We start from the raw sequence: 21,447 nt of genomic DNA on the forward strand, positions 1-21,447 counted from the left end.
ATATGTAGCATGTTTTGGGGGATAAACCCCAAATCATCTCATTTTCAAGGTTGCCTCTGGATGATGTTAATTACAAAACAATGGCGAAACAGGACAGATTTTGAAAAATAGGAGACATGAGCGAAGTAGCTCAAGGGGTGAAGAGTAGACACGCCAAGAGGAGGCGGGGCCTTGACTCAGTCAAGACGCACGCACGACTGTAAAGTTTCTCACACAACTAAGAGCGCACCCTCAAGTGCGCCGTCTCCTCGCGTGGAACATGCGCGCATGAAATATGATAAGGATGTTATTCTGCTGTGAACATTTTCCGAATCCGGGGAAGAAGTAAAGTTAAATTGAGAGTCGCTAAGCCAATGTGACCTTGTGTGTGACCTCGAAGAGCGAGACGAGGTTTCACTCAAACAGGTAATGCTTGAATTGAAATCATCTTGTCAACCTGTATTTTCAAATTCCCCGATGGATTAAGAATGACTGTATTAATTATCATCCTGACATTTTTGACGTGCACTCTAAATAGCGTGATCATTCAAACAAAAGTCTTTCAGTTTGGACAGCTCAAAAAAGTTTACCACAGACGCCGATAGTACACTGTAATTTCAAGCTCTATTTCTGGTCTAAATTTGGTCGTAACGTTTAAAGAGGTGGCAAAAGTACACATTCAGTGAAGTCGTAGGAAAAAGTGTACAAAAAAGTCAACTATAGACTCAACTTTTTTTTGTTATGTTTAAATTATGTCAAAGCAGACAAAAACAAACAATTCTGACATAAATATGTTAGTTCTACAGTTACAGAGCTACAAAAAAACAGATGGCAGAAACAATTTTCTCATATTTTGCTTTTTTATCAGCTTGCATCTTTTCTACTGACAAGAGAGTAGGAAAAAAAATCACTTGAAGCCTTTTTGCTGCAAGCTAAATTCTGACCAGAACGAACTGACTGCAGGTCCTGGCGAGGACAAAACAAAACATAACAAAAAAATGCTGTTTTAGTTTACGATAACATCTTTAAAAAAACATGATCACAGTATTGTTATTTAAAATATACAGCATTAAGAAGAGTGTTTGAATGCTGCTAGCTGCTAATTTTGGGCAGCCACAATATCAAAACGATTCTCAAAAACAATTACTGTAATGGGGAATATAGTGTTTGTTTAGATCTGTGGAATCCTAGGTGTTAATGTTCCCTGGTTCATATCCCTTGGCTAATGCAGCAACACCAATTTTAACTGTTTTTGTACATTGTATTATCAGCCACCACAGTTAAAAAAAAAAAAAAAAAGAAAAATGTCGCTTGACAAAGGAGTGTAGTGAGTCCAAGTATTTCTTTCAAAAGGACAAAATCAGAAAAAATGAGCATTCAAGCAATATAATTGTACTAACACTTGAAGTGTTATGTAAAAACAGTTTCTCGTCCACTTTTACGGATTGTATTTTAATATACAGTGGCACCTCTACATATGAAGTTAATTCGTTCCAGCACCTTGTTTGTAAGTCAAAATGGTCATATGTCAAGCAGGATTTTCCCGTAAGAATACATTATAATTCCATTAATTCGTTCCACAGCCTGAAAACCTACACGAAATCCTTAATAAATACTGCTGGTACGATTACAAACAGCAATAACACATAGCAAAATAAACAAATTAGTAATAAAAAATGGAATAATAAAATAATACTAATAATAATTCCTGTAATAATGTAACAAATCGGGTTCTAATGTGGTGGACGTGTTTGCGTGCTCTACCTGAACGCACCGCGTGGCTGACGTGACAGAGAGAGAAATGTGCTCGAGAGATTTTATTTTCTCTTTTAATGTTTTGTTTTTGGCGTCAACTGCAGCGGACAGTAGGCGAGCTGTGTTGCACAAGTTCTGAAATAAATTATAAAACCCTGACGAAGCTGGCGATTTCTTTGGCGATGTTACCACAATAATAATTGTCACCTGAACTTACAGTGTATCACAAAAGTGAGTACACCCCTCGCATTTCTGCAGATATTTACGTATATCCTTTCATGGGATAACACTGACAAAATGACACTTTGACACAATGAAAAGTAGTCTGCGTGCAGCTTATATGATAGAGTTAATTTATTTTCCCCTCAAAATAACTCAAAATATAGCCATTAATATCTAAACCCCTGGCAACAAAAGTGAGTACACCCTTTTGAAAAAAGTACATCCCTAAATGTCCTAATTAAGTACTGCTTCTCATTTTCCCTCCATAACGTCATGTGACTCGTTACAGGAGTGCTGTCAGCATTGCTGCAGAGATTGAAGAGGTTGGGGGGGGGTCAGCCTGTTGGTGCTCAGACCATATGCCGCACTCTACATCAAATTGGTGTGCATGGCTGTCACCCCAGGAGGAAGCCTCTTCTGAAGACGGTACACAAGAAAGCCCGCAAACAGTTTGCTGAAGACATGTCAACAAAGCACATGGATTACTGAAACCATGTCCTATGGTCTGATGAGACGGGCGGGCTTTCTTGTGTACCGTCTTCAGAAGAGGCTTCCTCCTGGGGTGACAGCCATGCACACCAATTTGATGTAGAGTGCGGCGTATGGTCTGAGCACTAACAGGCTAACCCCCTACCTCCTCAATCTCTGCAACAATGCTGACAGCACTCCTGTAATGAGTCACATGACATTTTGGAGGGAAAATGACAAGCAGTACTCAATTTGGACATTTATGGATGTACGTTGTTTCTAAGGTGTGTACTCACTTTTGTTGCCTGGGGTTTAGATATTAATGGCTATAGTTTGAGTCATTTTAAGGGAAAAATAAATTAACTTGATTATACTGTATAAGCTGCACACAGACTACTTTTCATTGTGTATAAGTGTCATTTTGTCAATGTTGTCCCATAAAAAAATATAGTTAGATATCTGCAGAAATGCGAGGGGTGTACTCACTTTTGTGATATACTGCGTAAAGACTGGCGAACAGAGGTCGGAGGTGGACCGTCGAGTTCGTAGACATTCTACGGCCGTATTGTTGAGCCAGTTCACAGATGAGCACACCACGCTCATATTTTTCTATCATTTCCATCTTTAATTTCAATGGCAAGTGTCACCTTTTTCCTTTTTTCACAACCTGCACTAACCTTCTTGGAACCAGTGTTCCGCCGTTCATCCGTCTGCAGCACTCTCATACAGTAAATAGTCGTATTTTGAACATGTCGTCGGATGTAGAAACAAAGGACGGGTCAAATTTTACCTCGGATGTCGAAAAGATCATCTGTCGAAGCTTATCTCGAGGTGCAACTGTACCAGTAAAATAAATATTTACGGTATATTTATATTCCCCAAAATAAATTTTGGGGAAATTGCTAAAGCAGTGACAAGCACAGATTTTAACCTCTCTCCCAGTTTTTATTTGGCACTGATCGACCACGGAAAACCGACGATAAGATCTTTTTAATTTCCAAATAGGAACTATGACTATTCAATAGGTTATAGTAAAGTATAATAATAACAGTATAGCAGTATAACAATAAGATAATTTTGTGCCAAGGAAAAAAAAAAACCATAAAAAAAAAAAAAAATCAAACATCCTAAGCAGTTACTCACAATGTTGCTCATGACATGTATTTTTTTTCAACAAATACTTTTTTACTTGTACTTGAGTACATTTTTTGATGACTATTTTAACTTTTACTTGAGTGATATTATTTTGAAGTAACGCTACACTTACTTGAGAACAATTTCTGGCTACGCTACCCATATGTTGGCTGCTTCTCCCTGTAGGTATGATATGCATCCAATAGTTCAAACTACATTTATTTAATAAATTTGTCTAAAAACATTTTTCTGTCTGAATGGATTTAAGCTTTAGGGTCTGTTTTCAAAATATCAGCCTTTGAAATGTTATATAAGCATGTCAAAGTGTTTCGTGTTATTCTTCACACGTAAATTCTTTCAGTAAAAATCAAACCCAAACTGATCTCAGTTTAAAAAAAAAAAAAATGTGAGCTGGGGGACACTGTCATTTAGTCGCTAAATGACCAATAATGAAACATTTTGAAAACTTCCAGAATAAATATCTGGATTTTATTAACACATTTAAATTACAATATTTGAACATAACTTGAATTATATTAACATACACAATAAAAACACACTTGTTAATAATCTCTTAACTATCCTGGAATACAAAAAAATAAACGTTCTCTTAAGACCACTCAACATTGTCTGTCTAAATAAATAAATATAACTGAAAAAACTTCTTAGCCAGGGTATAACAAAATAAATAAAAATTGAGCCTTCCTTCAGATAATACATGACTGCTTTGGTCCACAAGCACAGGTAAACGCAACAAAAATGAAAACTTTTACCTTGACTATTATTAATGTGTGATTATCTAGGGGGAAAATACATATGCTAGAAATAAAAATATTTTAAAATAAATTATGTAAAGAATAAATAACTACATTTTAGATAAATGCACATCATCAGCCAATCAAACATGCATTTGAGGGGTAAAAATGGACCAGCACAACATTCACAAAGTGAAAAGGGGTAAAAGTAAGTATGAACATCATGAAAATAATTCCTTTAATAATGTATATGGCGGAAAACACTCAGGTGACTTGAAGTTCCGCTCTGAAACCCCTAATTTGGCCAAATTTCAAAATTGTCCTATATGCATGTGTGATACATCATTGGACAGCTTAAAGTCTCACTTTTTCTGGGGGAAGAAAAATTATGAACAGGAGGGCATTTAAAAAAAAAAAAAAAAAAAAAAACTTTTTAAACAGCAAAATCCTCACTGGAGGTGAGAGTACACTAGAGCATAAATAAAGACGCCATGATTTTAACGAGATATTATTGCGTATTTACCTCTTTTCGATCCAAAAACTCCATGTAGCATGTATCACCGAGTGTCAAGACACAGCTGTGAATGGCCACAGCTGGATTTTTGGGGGATTTTACAGGTGAAACATGGTAATATAACAAGGGTCACAATGCAGAAATCGCAGACATCAAGGAGTAATTGAGATTTTCATTTTCATATATTTACCCTTTTAAACGTTGTTGTTGTTGTTTTTTTTTTTCCAATGTTTCTTTGTTTGGATCGATTACTTATCATCTAAAATATTGGGGAAAATGTGACGGCAACGAAAAAAGTATAACAATTATGATCGATAATTATGAGGTAGATATCCGTGACTTTTTACGGACGCCAATTTTTTCATTGTGACGTAATTTGTTTAAAAGTTTAAAATATGCAAATGAATAATTTTTTTAAAGTCGTTTTTTTTTTTTTTTAACTAAATATTAGACATTAATTAAAGATTCTAAGCTAAAAATGACAGACATTTCGAATAATAAATACGATTACTTGCCTTTAGTTGCGGACGTATGTAAACGGGTTTGCAGGGTAAAACGGACAAATTAAAAATAGTTCGGGGGCTTATTGCGCCATGAATCTGCTATGGCAGCATATAGACATATTGTTCTATCAAACACAACAGTTCTTTTGGCTTAAAATACAGCAGTTTATTTTAAAGAGGGGTGCAAGAGCAGAAACTGCTTTTTCAGCCTTGTCTCTGTGCCATATATTGAAATGTCATTTTCAATTCTATATATATATATATATATATATATATATATATATATATATATACACATACACATACATATATATATTTCCAGGCATCTGTGGCAAGGTCAAACATTAGACGTCTGTCAATCATCGTTAACTTTAATAAGCAACTCCAGTGCACTCACTGCTTGACCAACATAGAGCAGGGAGAGGGAGGGAGGGAGCGAGAGTAAGACAATGCGATCAGCTCGGGACATCTAATCTGTTTTTTTCTTTTTTTTTTTTTAATTGAAAAGAAATTCGCGATGGACTGAGGGCCCGAAGTTTGAAGCGCGAAGTAGCGAGGGATCACTGTTGTGCAAATAAGGGTGGTTAAAAGTTGGTGCGGACAATTTGAGCATCCTTAAAAGTTGCTAGTGTTATTTCCCTACCGTACCTATGCAAACCTACGCCCTTATTTTCAAGCAATTATTTATCTTGATTTGTGCAAATAGCAGGATAAAATGCTAAGAGTAGAACATAAGAGAACGTAGAACTGTGCAAATGGACGGCAAACATCTGGCCACTCAACAAAACCAAATGAAGTGGAACGTTTACTCAAACAAGAGGATATAACTTTACTTTCTCTAAATCTGTTTGCTTTTCATTTGACACTAGCCTTCGCTGGCTAGACGTCAATGCTAATTGTGCTATGCCATTATTTTCGACCGGAGTCCACTCATCAATGCTGTAAAATTCCTCAAAACAATCTGTTTGCAAGTGCGCAGAGCATAATTAATAAAAGGCCATTTCAGAGGACCTTTCCACACTCTCATTTTCTCAGACAAATTCTATCCAGTTAAGTGCTTAAAGTGCTATGCTATGCATTTCGGGTCCTTTTTTTCAGTAAATGGGGGGCTTGAGATATTAATTTCGAGTGATGATGTTACTCGCAGCACCCCATATACTGCAAAATAGACCCAAAATGGTGCCATTCGTTTGTGCTACATTTGCGCTAGTTGTTGGGACACCTCTCTGTTATTGAGAGAGTTGGTACACTCCGTCAGCCGCTGGAGTTAGGATAAGGAAGAGCTGCGTGTGACGTCATCACTCCAAATTAATATCGCAATATCTATAATTGCACAAACAAAAACAAGCACAAACCTAGCACAAACGAATGGCACCATTGCGGTTCCTTTCCGCCGTAGATGGGGGGCAGTGTGACGTCATTACAACAAATTAAAACCATAACATCTACAAAACTGTTGCAGCACAACCTACTATTTTTACAGCACAAATGAAGCACAAAAAATCATTTTTAGCCTTTTTTTAATCAAAATGGGGGACTGGTTGACCTCAGATTGACCTATAAAAGAATTGTAAATATCTCAAAAACGGTAGCAGCACAAACAAAACCTTTTACAGCACAAACAAGCACAAATGTAGCACAAACTTTTGTTATCATTTTTATATAAATCTGCCATCGATGTGGGGATTCAACGAGTTTTGTATGGAGTAGGCCCGTTTCTGCGATTTTTCTTTTCTCTTCAATGTGTGGATTGCAAAGAAGTAAATTATGGCCGATAGCCCAGCCAGCAGTCTCTCCCATCCTTCAGTTCTTTAACAATTTGACTCAAAGTGCGCATAACGGAAATCCCACTTCCAAAGATCTTTCCACCCTCGCATTTTCTGCAAAAATATTGTATAGTCGGCCATTGAAAATGACAAACACATTCAGCTGTGACTAGTATTGGGTATCGTTTCGGTTTACCTAATACAGTTGAAACTCGATACGTTTTAAAAATGATTCCAGTGCTTATACGGTTCTTGAACTGTTCCTAAATAAATAAATAAAAAATACACACAAACTTAGTCAACACTGCCCTTTAATTTACAGTGCAAAATTGAATACAAGTAAAAGTAAATCTTTCAATATTATAAATACAAGGAACATGATAAGAGGTAAATCAAAGAAAAATATAATCGCTCATGAATAGTGCCACTGACGTCACGCTTGTTTAGGGAACAAGCGACCAGGTAAAAAAAAAAAAAACACACACACACAAAAAAAAAACCTCAGGCACCGAAATGTTTGTTTTCATTCGGTCCATTTACCAATGACTGCTTCGGAATTGGTAACAATTTGGAGTTTTGATACCCAACTCTAGGCATCTAGCTCAAACCGTCCAAAGGGCTGAGAACGGTTTTAAAAAAGCAACATCTGAAAAAAATATTTTTTTTAAAATAATAAAGATAACACATCTTTTACTTGAGTAGATTTGTAAAGATGAAACGCTACTCTTACTCCTCTACTTTGGGCTACACTAGAGTCGTTACATTTTTCCTCTGTATTCTACACATTTACTTTATTTTTACCTGAGAGGCCGACAGTGCCTCTACCAGTTTCACCAATGAGATGTCACAGCAATAATCGTATGGCTCCATTACACCAATCAGACATAACAATACAGTCGCATGACCAGATACAGGTTTGCAGTTGGAAATGATATAATTACACTGGCCTGTTCAATCACGTGATGTCTTTAAAGCGCCATAAAAATTCAACTAACTTCTAGCATAATAATATAAAAAAATAGAGGAGGCAAATTTTATTTTTCAAATGATTTTTTTCTTTGATTGAATTTTTTTTTTTTGGATTGAAGCAACTTTTTTTATATTAAATGATTTAGACACAAATGTCCTACCTATAATATGGACCAAAGACAAATAGGATTGCTTCAAACAAAGACAACTTTTTCGATACAAAATTAAGTGTTCAAATGCAAATTTTTCAATCTCAAATATTTTTTCGCATTCAAAAACTTTTTCTTTGATTAAAATTTTTCTTTTTTTGATTGAAGTGATTTTTCTTTTTGAAAATATATTTTTTGAATCAACTTATTTTTTGATTGAATAATAAAGACAAAAATGTCCTAGCCAAAATGTGGCCCAAAATCAAATCAACATTACTTCAATCAAAAAAGTTGGTTCAATCAAAAAAACTTTTTACTTCAATCAGTCAAAAAAAAAAAAAAATCAAAGAAAAATAGCTTTCATATGCATTTTTTTAAAGTTTCAAATGTATTTTTGCATTCAAACACATTTTAATTATTATTATTATTATTTTTTTAAAGCGTCTTTTTTGGGTTGAAAATATATATTTTAAATGAAGCAACTTTTTTTTTTAATTGAAGCACCTTTTTTGGGATTGAATAATAAATACATAAATCTACCTCCATATGGCTCCGCCAATTTTTGACTGGGGTAACTACATTGGCACGACACCGGCGGGCCTACCATATTTGACGGATGATGATCTTGGCGGAAAATATTGCCTAAGCAGCCTGATTTAGAATTCCCCTCAAGTATGATGGGAAACAAAAAACGCTCATTGTCAACTTATTATTATAAATATTCTTGTAAGTTAATTTTACTGCTGAGACTGCGTTTCGGGGTCATCAACATGTTGTGCCCCCCCTGCCCCAAAAGTCAAACTCCGCCTATGTACACAAATTATTCAAGGTAAAAAAAGTCTGCTTTAACGTTGAACTGTTCACATTTTCTATGGCTACTGGAACTAAAAGCTAAACGTGTTTAAAGCTTAGAGCGGTAATTACAAGTGAACATCCTCAGCCAGGGTGCTTCATTCATTTCCGCCTCCCTTGTGGTTAAAACAAACTACTTGGGATTGTGTAGACAGGTCCACAGGAAACACAGAAATATCTTCTGTTAACCTTTTTACGGTAATAATTAAAGTACAAAGACACCACTAATCAATAGGAGTTTGTACATTGACCAAGTATTTCCTCCTCACAGCAAAAGAGCCTGTTTGTTCCTCCTCCCAATGGCCGACTTGTAAAATAAGGGTTGTGCTGGGTCTTGGCCAGGCAGGTTTTATGACCACAGCTCTTTCATTGCGTTGCACCATCATCTTCTTCCCAGGCTAGACCTCCAATCCTCAACCCCATCAACACCAGCCCTTCTTCCCATGCCAGCTGTTTCCCTCAGTTTTCCCAGCACTTGGGTGAATGGAGGAGGAGGATGCTTCGTTTGTTTATCCTTAGTGACAGAAAAGTACGGGCGACTATTCCAACGTGCGCCGGAGTCGCATTCCCCAAAAATTACAGAGCAGTAGCTGTGGCTCCAGGCCGACGTGAAATAAATCTGTTTGACCTAAGTACCGTACCTTTCATGAGGGAATTCCAAACTAATTGGTTAACGATTTCATTGTATGTAGGATCCATTTATGAGTAATTGGACCTTCAAGAAGGAGTATGTGCTTGTTGACTTAACAAATGAAGATCGACTGAGGAAGTGTGTCTTTGTCAGTAAGCCTGACATTACATGTGTCTGAACCAGAACTGAGCAAAGTACGGCAAAGTGGGTGCCAAATCGGACCATTTTAATTAAATAACCCTAAAAAAATTGCTCTAGCCATTTTTTCGGAAAACAGTTTAATGATGACATGTCCAGCGTATTATGTCACGCTTTTCTTCTGAAATTAATTTTTAAGGGGTACGTATTTGGTATTTTTAAGTATATTCTCAAGCATTCTTTATTTCTCCTATTTAGAGTTGGTCTTAGTCAAGTCAAAGTAAAATTTATTGTATTCATAACAACAACAAAATAAAGATCCAAAATGTGTGTTGGGTTGTTGGTTTGTTAGATTGACACATAAAAAACCCCGGGAGCAGGATTTCCCCATGATTTTTTGTTATGTATGCTGGATGGATTTATTGAGCAGTATGGCCTGGCATTGCATAGGTGAAAAAATGAAAATTAGCATTTTCTGTGCTAATATTCAAAGGAATTCAAATTAATTTTCCGCACAAAATGGAGGCCTACAGAGATCGAACCGTTTAAGAACACTCCCAGACACATAAAGTACAACTGTGTAAAATTTCGTCACAATCTGCCCAGTTGTTTCGGAGTCCATAAGAAACGAACAAAGACACAGACAAAGCTCCATTTATATATAACTTGAGATATATAATAGAAATAGGCAGTGCTTAATTTGTAAATCATAAGGTGCCGGGATGCAAAGTACATAGGACAGTGCAGGGATGACAAGACGAGCACAGGTCCCGGAACATATGCAGAAAATGGTGCTGAAAACAACACGCAAATGCCCACTTGCCATGCTGTGGGACTTACAAGCCTCAATTTCAGATAATAGCCATGGTATACATAAAATGACAACAATTTACAAGTATTTAGGCTATACTCTGCACAGCATGGGTAATTGCCCGAATAACCACAGGTGGGACTTGCAGTTACGTACAGTCTAACTTGTAAAACATTAAAAAAAAAAAATCTGAGATTACAATAAATACCCCAAAACCCATTCCTTTGTGAGTTCCCCCCCCTCCCCCCCATCTTCTCTGCCCCCAAAGTTCCCACCACCTTAAAAATTGTGCAGCCCAAACCCGAATTTCCCACCTGGCTGACAGCTGGCGCTGTAACTGGCCCCCACTCCGGGTGGCGCTGAACCTGACCAGCTGCTGCCACGGTAGCACCCTCCTGCCCCGGCTTGACAGGCGGTCCATGAACCTGGCTAGCTGCTGCGGTGCTAGCCTCCTGCTGCACCCAGATCGCTGCAGCTGCCATCATCGCCGGTTGTTGCTTTTCTGACTTGTTTTGAACCATCTTCCTTCTTTTTGAAAAAAGACAGTAAATACAACTGTCTTTTTGGCATGTTGAAATACCGTTTGATCCTGGCTCCTTGCTCCCAAGATGCCGCAAATTTCCAAAGATTTTTTTTTTCATGTCAGGGGCGTGATTTGTTGGTCCAGCTTTTCAGTCCATCAACAAATCTCTGACTCTTTCCAATAATTTTCTATAAACAACATGCAGTTCTTGGGATTTGTTCTGTAAATGAATGTATGCATATTATTATTGTATACATTTTTAAAAACGTTTTTATATTATTATTACTTTGAATACATGAGAGGTGCTGGATCTGCCTAAATAAGTCCCAGAACACAGGGAGGCTAAAATCAAGGGGTGCCGGATTTTGTCCGGCAGGATCCGGCACAAATGGATATAGGCTAGATAGGCTAGATAGGCTAGATAGGCTAGATAGGGTAGGTAGGTAGGTAGGTAGGTAGGTAGGTAGGTAGGTAGGTAGGTAGGTAGGTAGGTAGGTAGGTAGGTAGGTAGGTAGGTAGGTAGGTAGGTAGGTAGGTAGGTAGGTAGGTAGGTCGGTCGGTCGGTCGGTCGGTCGGTCGGTCGGTCGGTCGGTCGGTCGGTCGGTACAAAAGTAGATATCGGTAGATATAGAGATATCCTGTATATACAGTACAATTGGAATTCTCGATTACTGTATTTTTCGGACTATAAGTTGCACCTGAGTTTCAGTCGCACCAGCCATAAAATGCCCAATGAAGAGGAAAAAACATATATAGTATGAGTCGCACTGGAGTATAAGTCGCATGTTGGGGGGAAATATACTTGATAAAATCCAACTCATTGAACAGATATGTCATCTTGAAAGGCAATTTAAGATAAAAAATACAATTGAGAACAACATGCTGAATAAGTGTACAGTATGATAATGTTACATGATGCATGAACAATGAAATGTGAACGTGGCCAGTATGTTAACGTACTGTAACATAGCTATTAAGAGTTGTTCAGATAACTATAGCATAAAGAACATGTTAACAAGTTTACCAAACCATCGGTGTCACTCCAAAGCACCAAAATAACATGTGAAAGGATATAATAATGTGTTAATAATTTCACATAAGTCACTCCAAAGTCGCACCCCAAGCCTAACTGTGAAGAAAACTGCGACTTATAGACCCTACCCACCGACGTCACAAAATCACATGCTCGCTGTATGGTTCCGCCCCCTTGTCCGTCATTTTGTGTCTGTATTATCAGTGGTCTCAATTGATCGAGCAATTTATAATGCATTTCATGGAAGACCTGGTGCTTTTGGATGCCGTAAACTCACTTGATGAGTTGCATAAAAGGCGTTATGTGGAAAAGCTTCAGTTTATCCATTCGCCAGATCCATATTTGATGCCTAAATCGATGTTTTTCAACCCGCTGTCTCCGCCGTATTTGCCTGACATCTGCTAGCTACCCTGGTATGTACAACTATCTTGTCCACACAAAATCAGCCTATTCTCACGAAAGTTTGAAAAACTTTAAGAGCTTGGAGGCTTATAAATACTTCGTTGCTGGTTGGGTGAAACAGGTCCTCGTCCACGAAAATTCGGCAGGAATCTATCTTGTGCTTGGAAAGGTGAGTTACGAAATTTTCAATTCAAAATCTTTTGTTATTGCTAACATCCACTGTCAAGTTTAATGTATTTCATGTCGTTTGTCAATGGAGTTAGGGCTTTTAATGTTTATATGGTTTAGCGATAGCACTCTCACTACATACATACGTGTATGTTGTCGGCGATTAGCCCAACAATGATCTTAATTGTGGTTGTCAGCCCAAAACCCTCTAAATATATATTAAATGCATCTTACCAGATATAAAATGACTACTACATAATCTGTGGTAATCGTTTGGAGCCCAGTTTTCTCGTCGAATTGCAGCAGCCCATCTCGCTCTCTTCTCTCCGGGTCTCTCGGAATCCGGTAGAACTTCAAGTCTCTCTGTCTTCTCCGTCTATCTTCTCTGTTATTGCAACCGACCGCCACACACGCCTTCACCATTTTGATTATTAATGTTAACGAGCAGAAAAACACGTCGTAAATAGGAGGAATGTACGTAGCCGTAACAGGTAAACATGATGTGTTGACGGACAATTGGGCGGCACCAGTCAGGAGGAAGGAGTTGTGACGTCACGTGGGTAGGGTCTATAGTCCGAAAAATACCGTAAGTATAGATATATAGATATAGAATAGATATAGATTTATTTGGCTAGCTAGCTAGCTAGGTAGGTAGGTAGGTAGGTAGGTATTAAAGTAGATATACCGTAGATAGAGCTTGAGATATACCGTATATACAGTAGGGTTGTGACAAAATATGAAGAAGGTGATAAAAGGTTAAAAGCCTAAAGGTTATCAATACGCTCATGCCAAGAATCGAGATATCGTTTTAAAAAGGTGTCAATGTTCAAAAGAACGTTCTTTCATTCGAAACCAGAGCATTACAGTCACACTTTCCGATTTCCGGGGCATTTATAGGTGACTGCCTGTTGAGTTTGGGTTCCTTCCTATAATTTGGGGGCATTTTCAGGTCCCTTCCTGTTTATTTTTGGTCACTTCCTTTAATTTTGGGGGCATTTTCAGGTCACTTCTTGTTGATTTTTGGTCATTTCCTTTAATTTTGAGTCATTTTAGGTCACTTCAAGTTAATTTTCAGCTACGTCACTAAATTTGGGGGCATTTACATGTCACTTCCTGTTGAGTTCCAGTTCCTTCCTTTAATTTGGGGTGATTTTCAGGTCACTTTCTGTTGATTTTCAGTCACTTGCTTTGATTTTGGTGTTAACTTTGGGTTACAGAATGGGAAGTGACCCATGAAATGCCCCAAGATCAGCAAGAAGTGACAAAATGACATCGTTGCCTGGCACTGGCTACTACTGACCGCCAAAGAAGTGGGAGAGGCCCGATTGAAGTGGGAGGGGTTCATTTGCTGCCACCTTCCCAGTTCAAATGGATTGGACATCTAATAGAGTTAAACTTGAAGCAGAAAGTTTGTTGCAGATAGTTCAAGCAGATACCGTAATTTCCCGAATATAAGGCGCACCCGTGTATAATGCGCACCCCAAATTTACTTGTAAAATCTAGGGGAAATTATTGTACCCGTTTATAACGCGCACCCTAATTTTAGCACCAATAAATAGAAGAATACAAGAAAACACAGCTCGTGTACAGATACAGAAATGTCATTTTACTGACTGGTGAAACACAGCACAAGCATTGTACATTGGTTGTTCAAAACATTACCATAAACTGACAATATTTACGGTAATAATATGATTTGACAACTTCTCCAACTTACCAGAATCTAGCAGAAAACAAAACAGATGTGACTTTTCTTTTGAAGGCTGCTGTATAACTTGCTCGTTTCACCATGATGAATAAATGTTTCTTCCATGGATTGATACGGTAAAATGAAAGCGAGAACGTAAGTCAGAAATCCATGAGAGCTCATCGCTGTCGACACGACAGTAACAATAGGAACTATTGTTATTTGGGTTTGAGTTTCCCGAGGGACAGATATAGTTGACGGACACAGGAAATCTGTGTGCTTACTTTTGTTATGGTCTGAATTGCGGAGCTGCAATAAACGTTGACTGAAATGAGTTCAAGAAACTAAATTCTGTGCTTTATAAAGAGGGAAAAAAGCAGAATTTAACACAGACAAAATCATTCGGCCGATAGGAGTGAAGTATTACCGAAACAAAATGGTGACGTCACGTACCGTAATGGTCGGCAACGGGTCGCCGCATACGTTTCTTCAACACAACGTGGCCGTGTCAATGAAAAAAAAAACGGTTTATATAAGTATATATGTAATATATATTTCTGTCTCCATCCATGTACCCGTCTAAAATGCGCACCATGATTTTACAAATTGATTTTGGGGAAAAAAGTGCGCGTTATATTCGGGAAATTACGGTAGTTTGTTTTTCTGTTTATTAGTTGTTTTTGTGGAATGATTTCCTTACCAATGTATCGATAACCGTTGTGCCGCCATATCATGAGATCATTGTTATCGTGAGCTTTGTATCGCAAATCGTATCGTATCATGAAGTACCATGCGGTTCCCACATCTAATATACAGTACACTTTGGCCAGGTTCATATCGCAGGTCTTAATGCACAAATCCGATTTTTACGTGTTTTTCTGACTCGAGTGAGGCCTTAACTTGACGGTAGGAACGTAAGAAGTCGCATAAAAGTAGACCATTTCAAACCTCCGTCACTTTCTTATGTGGTTAAAATCCTATCTGGGCCACATTTTTACAGAATGTGGCTGCGGTCTGAACCGTCAGGTCCACCAAATCGGAATTCATGCAGCAATTACGTCAGTAAAGAGCGAGAGAGACAGGACACTACGGAGTGGTGCAGCTGTGCATTAGCGTTACCGCCTTGCTTGAACGCGCCTTTTGGGGAAGGAAATAAAATGGATTGAGGATAAGCCTGAGATGCTCGGTTTTCTCTATGCTCCAAATGAGCAATATTTCCAGATTGCTTACACGACCGGGAGTTGGGGCAAACTATCCGTATGTGTGTGTGTGTGTGTGTATGTCATGTGTAGTAATTTGTTTTGATGGTCTTGCGCATGCGGGTCAGTTTGCTCAAGGCATCTCGGACTGCAAATTACTGCGCATGCGTGATACTTGAATGGGCTAAATGGACAAAGGCAGTCTGAACGGGCACGCCAAAAAAAAAAAAACAGATACAGTATGACAACAAATCAATTTGTGCATTAAGACTTGTGGTATGAACCTAGCCTTGGAGTTGTAGATTTTGTCATTCCAAGCAATCTCCAGGCCAAGATACCTGCTAATGCGCTATTTTTTTTTTTTTTTTTTTTTTTACTGTTTCCTGCTGTAAACATAATTGTAGATCTTCCGCGATAGGGGGTGTGGTGGACGTCAACAAGATTGTTTGGAGCGAGGAATTTATTGTTTGGAGCCATGTACAGTTTGCACGACTTCCAACTTGTTGTCAGTTTCCACAGACATGTTGCACTTTAACAAGCTTTACAACACCTTTCCAAAGGGCCCTGCAGCTGATTGACATTTTTTAAGGTGTAGAAAAGGATACTTGGCTGGAATGCTGCTTGAGTCAGGCTTACGGTAGTATTTCTGAATGTTTGTCCCTCGTTGGGTAACATAGAAATCGTTCTTGTTATTGTTTGACTCTCAGACTCTGTTTGCTATCAGACTGCAACTGGTGCCTCCAGAGTGTTTTACAGGACTTCTGTTGTATGTTGCCTTCAGGCTTGAGATGTGTGAGGGGTTATAAATCAAGTGTGATTCATAAAAACAGGTTCCCCTGTCTGCCAAGCTCCATCTCATCTGTAGAAACCTACGAGACGTACAAATAGATTTTGGCCTGCAGCCATACCTCCCTGCAACTTCTTCCTTTACAAACTGAAAGCTGTCAGCACCGCCAACCCAACCCCCACGACACAGTTCCCTCCTACAACTTTACCAGCATTTATCTCCCCCAAACGCTGCTTCTACACAGGACCAATGATGATGTTTTCTTTAAGCTTTTCTTTGACTGTCCTCTATGGGAAGTACCTGGCAGCGGATACATGTGGCAGGTCTATGCCTGGACACGTCTGTCTCCCTCTCTCGTCTGTCTGCACGACCATGCAGTGTGAAAATTTTAGTAGCCAAGGCAATGAGGGAGGTGTGTAATGGGGTTTGGAATTTGAATGTTGTATTAAAGAGGATTTAATGACTGCATATCTGCGGGTTAGAAATGTTAGTGCCACAAAAGCGGATGAATATTCTGGAAGAATAAAATGACCTATCTGTTCATTGGGGGACGTGTGGAACAAATAAAGTGCTGATGTCGAAGAGTTATTATTTACCCTCTTTCTTTCTGCAGGTTTTATGGTGTGTCACCTCCCCGCCATGTGGTAACCATCTGAACACAAAAAAAGATACTGAACAACAGCTCTAGCCGCTGATCTCATCGACATAGTGCACCTGCCGGCTCACATGGCCCACCATTATGAACCCTGGCTACGGACGGCGTCACCTAGTGGCAGTGCAGAAGAAATGAACATCCCTTCTTGGTGGGACCTCCAGAGGGATGTTCAGTCTGGAAATTGGATTGATCTCCACACAGGGCATGTTGCTGACTTACCCTCCGTGAATACAGGAAGCACTATGGGGCTTCAGTCCGCTTTAGGTTCCTATAGTTCCGACCCGCAACTGTGCTCCTTGCCTTTAACTCAACATGTACCAGCATCACACATGCCTCTCTTCCCTCCGGATGGCTTCAAGATGGAACCTGTAGCTCCTGGTATCTTGCACCAAGAAGCATTCGCGCTGGAGGAGCCCCGGGAGAATGTCGTGTCAGGCCGGCCAAAGTCCCAGAGGCGTTCTTCTTCCAGAGGTGCTGGCCTAGCCGTGTGCCGCTGTCCTAACTGCGTTCACGCTGAGCAACTGGGCCACGGCACGGATGACACCAGGAGGAAGCACATGCACAACTGCCACATACCCGGTTGTGGCAAAGCCTACGCTAAGACCTCTCATCTGAAGGCTCACCTAAGGTGGCACAGCGGGGACAGGCCGTTCGTCTGCAACTGGCTTTTCTGCGGCAAGCGTTTTACACGTTCTGATGAACTGCAGCGCCATTTACAGACGCACACCGGTACCAAGAAATTTAGTTGCGCATTATGCCCTCGAGTGTTTATGCGAAATGATCACTTGGCCAAGCACATGCGCACACACGAGTCTCCGGCTGGGCATGGGGACGAGAGCTTGAACGGCGAGAGCAATGGTTTTGATTCGCCCACACCTCCTCAGTCGTCATCAAACATGCCTGCACCTGACACCGCACAGCCTCCACTGAAGCTGAAATGTGAGACAGACCCCGTCTCCAGTGTAACTGGGTAGTCCAGCAATTTCACCACTTTCTGAATTTTTTGTTTGTTATAAGAAGAGATGTGGGAGCCTGTGGTAATTACTACCAGGGGGTCATTTTTACCATGGTACTTTTTGCAAAAATTACATAATATTTGAATTTGTCTTCTTGTGTATATTGCAACCATTAGATGTCAGCCATGTTGTTTGTTTCTCTTCTTCAGAGCACATGTTAAGTAAATAGTCGTCACTATTCAAAAGTTGGCACTTAAGAGCTTTTTTAGATTTATGGTCAATTTAAAAAAAAAACTTAAATGCTGGCAATTAAAATTGTTGTTGTTTTTATTGTTATTATTCATTGTTGTATTGTTTTTTTGTTTGTTTGTTTTTTTTATAATTATAACACTTTTATAAAGACATATTCAAGACATTGTTAAAAAAAAGACTAAATTACTAAAATAAAAATGAATGAAAACATAAATACACATTGGTCACCGGCCCAAGTAACACTTAAGTTTTTTTTGTTTTTTTTTATAGTATTATTTAACTCATTGCATGCAAAAGATGTCCAATTCATTTAAACTGGGAAGACTGGCTGTGAATGCTCATGTTTCAGTGCCATTGATGTCCCTAGACATTTAATACATTTTGACTGGGAGAGGTGAATGAAAGAACGTTCAAAAATGGTTAAAAAATGGCACTAACTACCCTGGCCTCCTGTAGCATCTGTTGCACTTTCTGTCATCAGCTTCAAAATAGCGCTTCTGGGCTTAAGGTTTGAACTCTAAATAGATGGAAGCCGTATATTCCGCACTATAAAGCGCATCGGAGTATAAGGTGCACCTTCAACAAATGGCATATTTTAAAACTGTTTTCATTTACAGGTAGTCCCCAGTTAATGAATGAGTTCTGTTCCTGCACTGGCGATGTGAACCAGAGTTCCACATAATCCAGAATTAACCCTTTAAATATCTCAAAACCTCTTCTAAAAAAAAAAAAAAAAAAAAAAATCCAAAAACATGTATTATACATTATTGTGCTGTCCTCACCAAGACGTTGCAGCTAAGCTCGGAAATCACGATGTCAGACGGCCATGTGAACTGCAGACTTTATTCAGCGGCTCATGAAATCAACACTTGCAGAATAAAAGTAAAATAAAATGAAATTAAATCAGTCTCATCTTCAATACCAGCAATTCAAACATGCCTTTACAAGTAGCCGCTGATACAGCAATAACAAACGATTAGCATGTATCAATTAGCGTCCGCACATCATCAAAAACAATCAAAAAACTATTCGACCACGATTGAAAACGCACAATAAACAGTACAAAAAGGGTTATAGAGCCGTCGCCTCTGGATGCTTCACAAGCAACAAATGTGTGCGCAGGCTGTCATCTCGGCACTCGGCTGCTCTGTGCGTGCGTGTGTGGGGTGGGCGGGCATGTCTGTACATGCGCTCGCGTCCCGTTCTACACTCCGTGCAGCAAAATAAAAGCATGCACCACAAAACAATAGTCAACAATAAAAAAATTAATTAATGAAAATAAAAAAGGCGTCGTAAAGTCGAAATTGCGTAAATCGGGTTCGTTGTAACCTGGGGACTACCTGTATAGGGCGCACCGCATTATAAGGCTCAGTAGTAGTAGTAGTAGTAGTAGTGGTTGGGGTTGCATTATACATCCACTAGATGGTGGTGCGCTAAATTTCATGCCATGATTAACCAATATTGACCCATATATAAGGCGCATTGGATTTTAAGACACTGTCTGCTTTTGAGAAAATTGAAGGCTTTTCGGTGCGCCTTATAGTGCACAAAATACGGTGCCTGGAACAAAACATGTTCTTTTATTGTTCAGTAATTTATTCATATTGCCTGGACTCTCAACTCAGTGATAGCACTCTGACATCTGCCAAGCTTTAATTGATACCAAAAGTGCGCTTAATTTTAATTAAAGGATCATATCCTTTTTATTCTGGCTCAAGGGAACACCTTCAACATGATACAGAACAACAGATAATACATTCTGATTAGTGACATAAAACGGGAAGCAGTTTTATACCATTCCAAATTGTTAAGGAGAATAGTGAAAGAAAATAACTTTGCCTGTCTGGATTCGCACCGAAAATAAATAGGTTCTTCTACTGCAAAAAAAGAAAGCCAAAACGTGGTGTTAGTAATATAAATCGAAATCTGATTAGCTGAATAGTACAATGCAATGTCTTTATTTAAAGCAAGTATCTGACACAGATTAATCAAGACAAATTTTTACTTGCCTGACTAACCTGATTTTAAGAATCTGCCGATGCCGAGTCCCGATCCTATTAAAAAATATATTTAGATACTGTATTTGAACAAAAGTTCCAAACTTGTTACAGTAATGTAATGTTTCCAATGCCTCCTCTTCCACTTTTCCCGGGAGCGTTGCGGAGTTTAAAATGTATATATTTTTGTTTCTTTTGGCAATGCCATTGTATTTCTGGATTATTTTGTTACTTTTTAGCCCTTAATTATTTTTAAATATATATATATTTTTTTAATTATAAACCGGATCCTTTTTACCTGATGCTGATCTTCTGATGAATGAATGGCCCGATCGGCCCAATTTCCGATCATGTGATCAGATCGGGGACATTCCTTGTTAAAAGCATTAAGGGCATCAGAATAACGCTTACTGTAATTAATAAGTTTACAAGTGTGCAGTATCCCAATTTCCTTATTATTATTTTATTTTATTTTTTTTTTACTTTAGAAGAGGTACATTGTTGTGTATTTGTTGTTTGGCGAGTATTAATATTTTGTATAGTAATTAGTTTATGGTGTTTTGCTTTATGTAAATTTGATCAGTAAATAAAGATATATGACAACTTTAAATAAAAAATCCTTAGTCTTTTTAAACTGTAGCCACTGTAATAAAACCAGATTGTGATCATGTGATGTAATATTGTTTATTTAATCTACCTTTATAAATAATAAAAACAATTATGTATTCGTGAGTCTTTTTTATTCATTTATTAAATGTAATAATCACAACTATGCCAATTATTTGCAATCTTTAATCTATTGTAACAGTTTTTTATCAGTTACCTTGGTGCTTTTTTTTTTTTTTTTTAAACTTGTGCTGTTCTGCTGCACTGACACAAAGAATGGGAATTTTAGTGTCTTTATAGCATAAACAGTTCGGATATGACACATGGGAGTGTGGTGTACTCCCATTGTCATTATTTATGTTGTGTTGTTTATTCAGAGAAAGCTTTGGGGCAACAGAGAGAAAGGAAGAAGAGAGTAAAGTTCAGAACAAATAGTGAAACCAACAAAAAAATATTATCATTAAATACAGTCATGTGAAAAAATTAGGACACACTATGGAAGCTTGTGTGTTTTCGAACATATTTGGTCATATGGA

General features: G+C 38.4%; 1 protein-coding gene across 1 annotated transcript; it reads left to right on the forward strand.

Annotated features, from left to right (window-relative positions):
• Nucleotides 1-234: 234 nt before the first annotated feature.
• On the forward strand, nt 235-20,985 carry sp6 (Sp6 transcription factor). Its single transcript, XM_057842397.1, has 2 exons — nt 235-405; nt 17,059-20,985. Exon 2 carries the CDS (start codon nt 17,172-17,174, stop codon nt 18,072-18,074), a length of 903 nt encoding a protein of 300 aa, XP_057698380.1. The 5' UTR covers nt 235-405; nt 17,059-17,171; the 3' UTR covers nt 18,075-20,985.
• The last annotated feature ends 462 nt before the right edge of the window (nt 20,986-21,447 follow it).

The sequence above is a fragment of the Corythoichthys intestinalis genome, chromosome 8 (genome assembly GCF_030265065.1).
Source record: "Corythoichthys intestinalis isolate RoL2023-P3 chromosome 8, ASM3026506v1, whole genome shotgun sequence".
Classification (NCBI taxonomy): Eukaryota; Metazoa; Chordata; class Actinopteri; order Syngnathiformes; family Syngnathidae; genus Corythoichthys; species Corythoichthys intestinalis.

Excerpts from the sequence above, each read along its gene's own strand:
- sp6 (XM_057842397.1), top strand. The coding sequence starts at position 17,172 with ATGGCCCACCATTATGAACCCTGGCTACGGACGGCGTCACCTAGTGGC.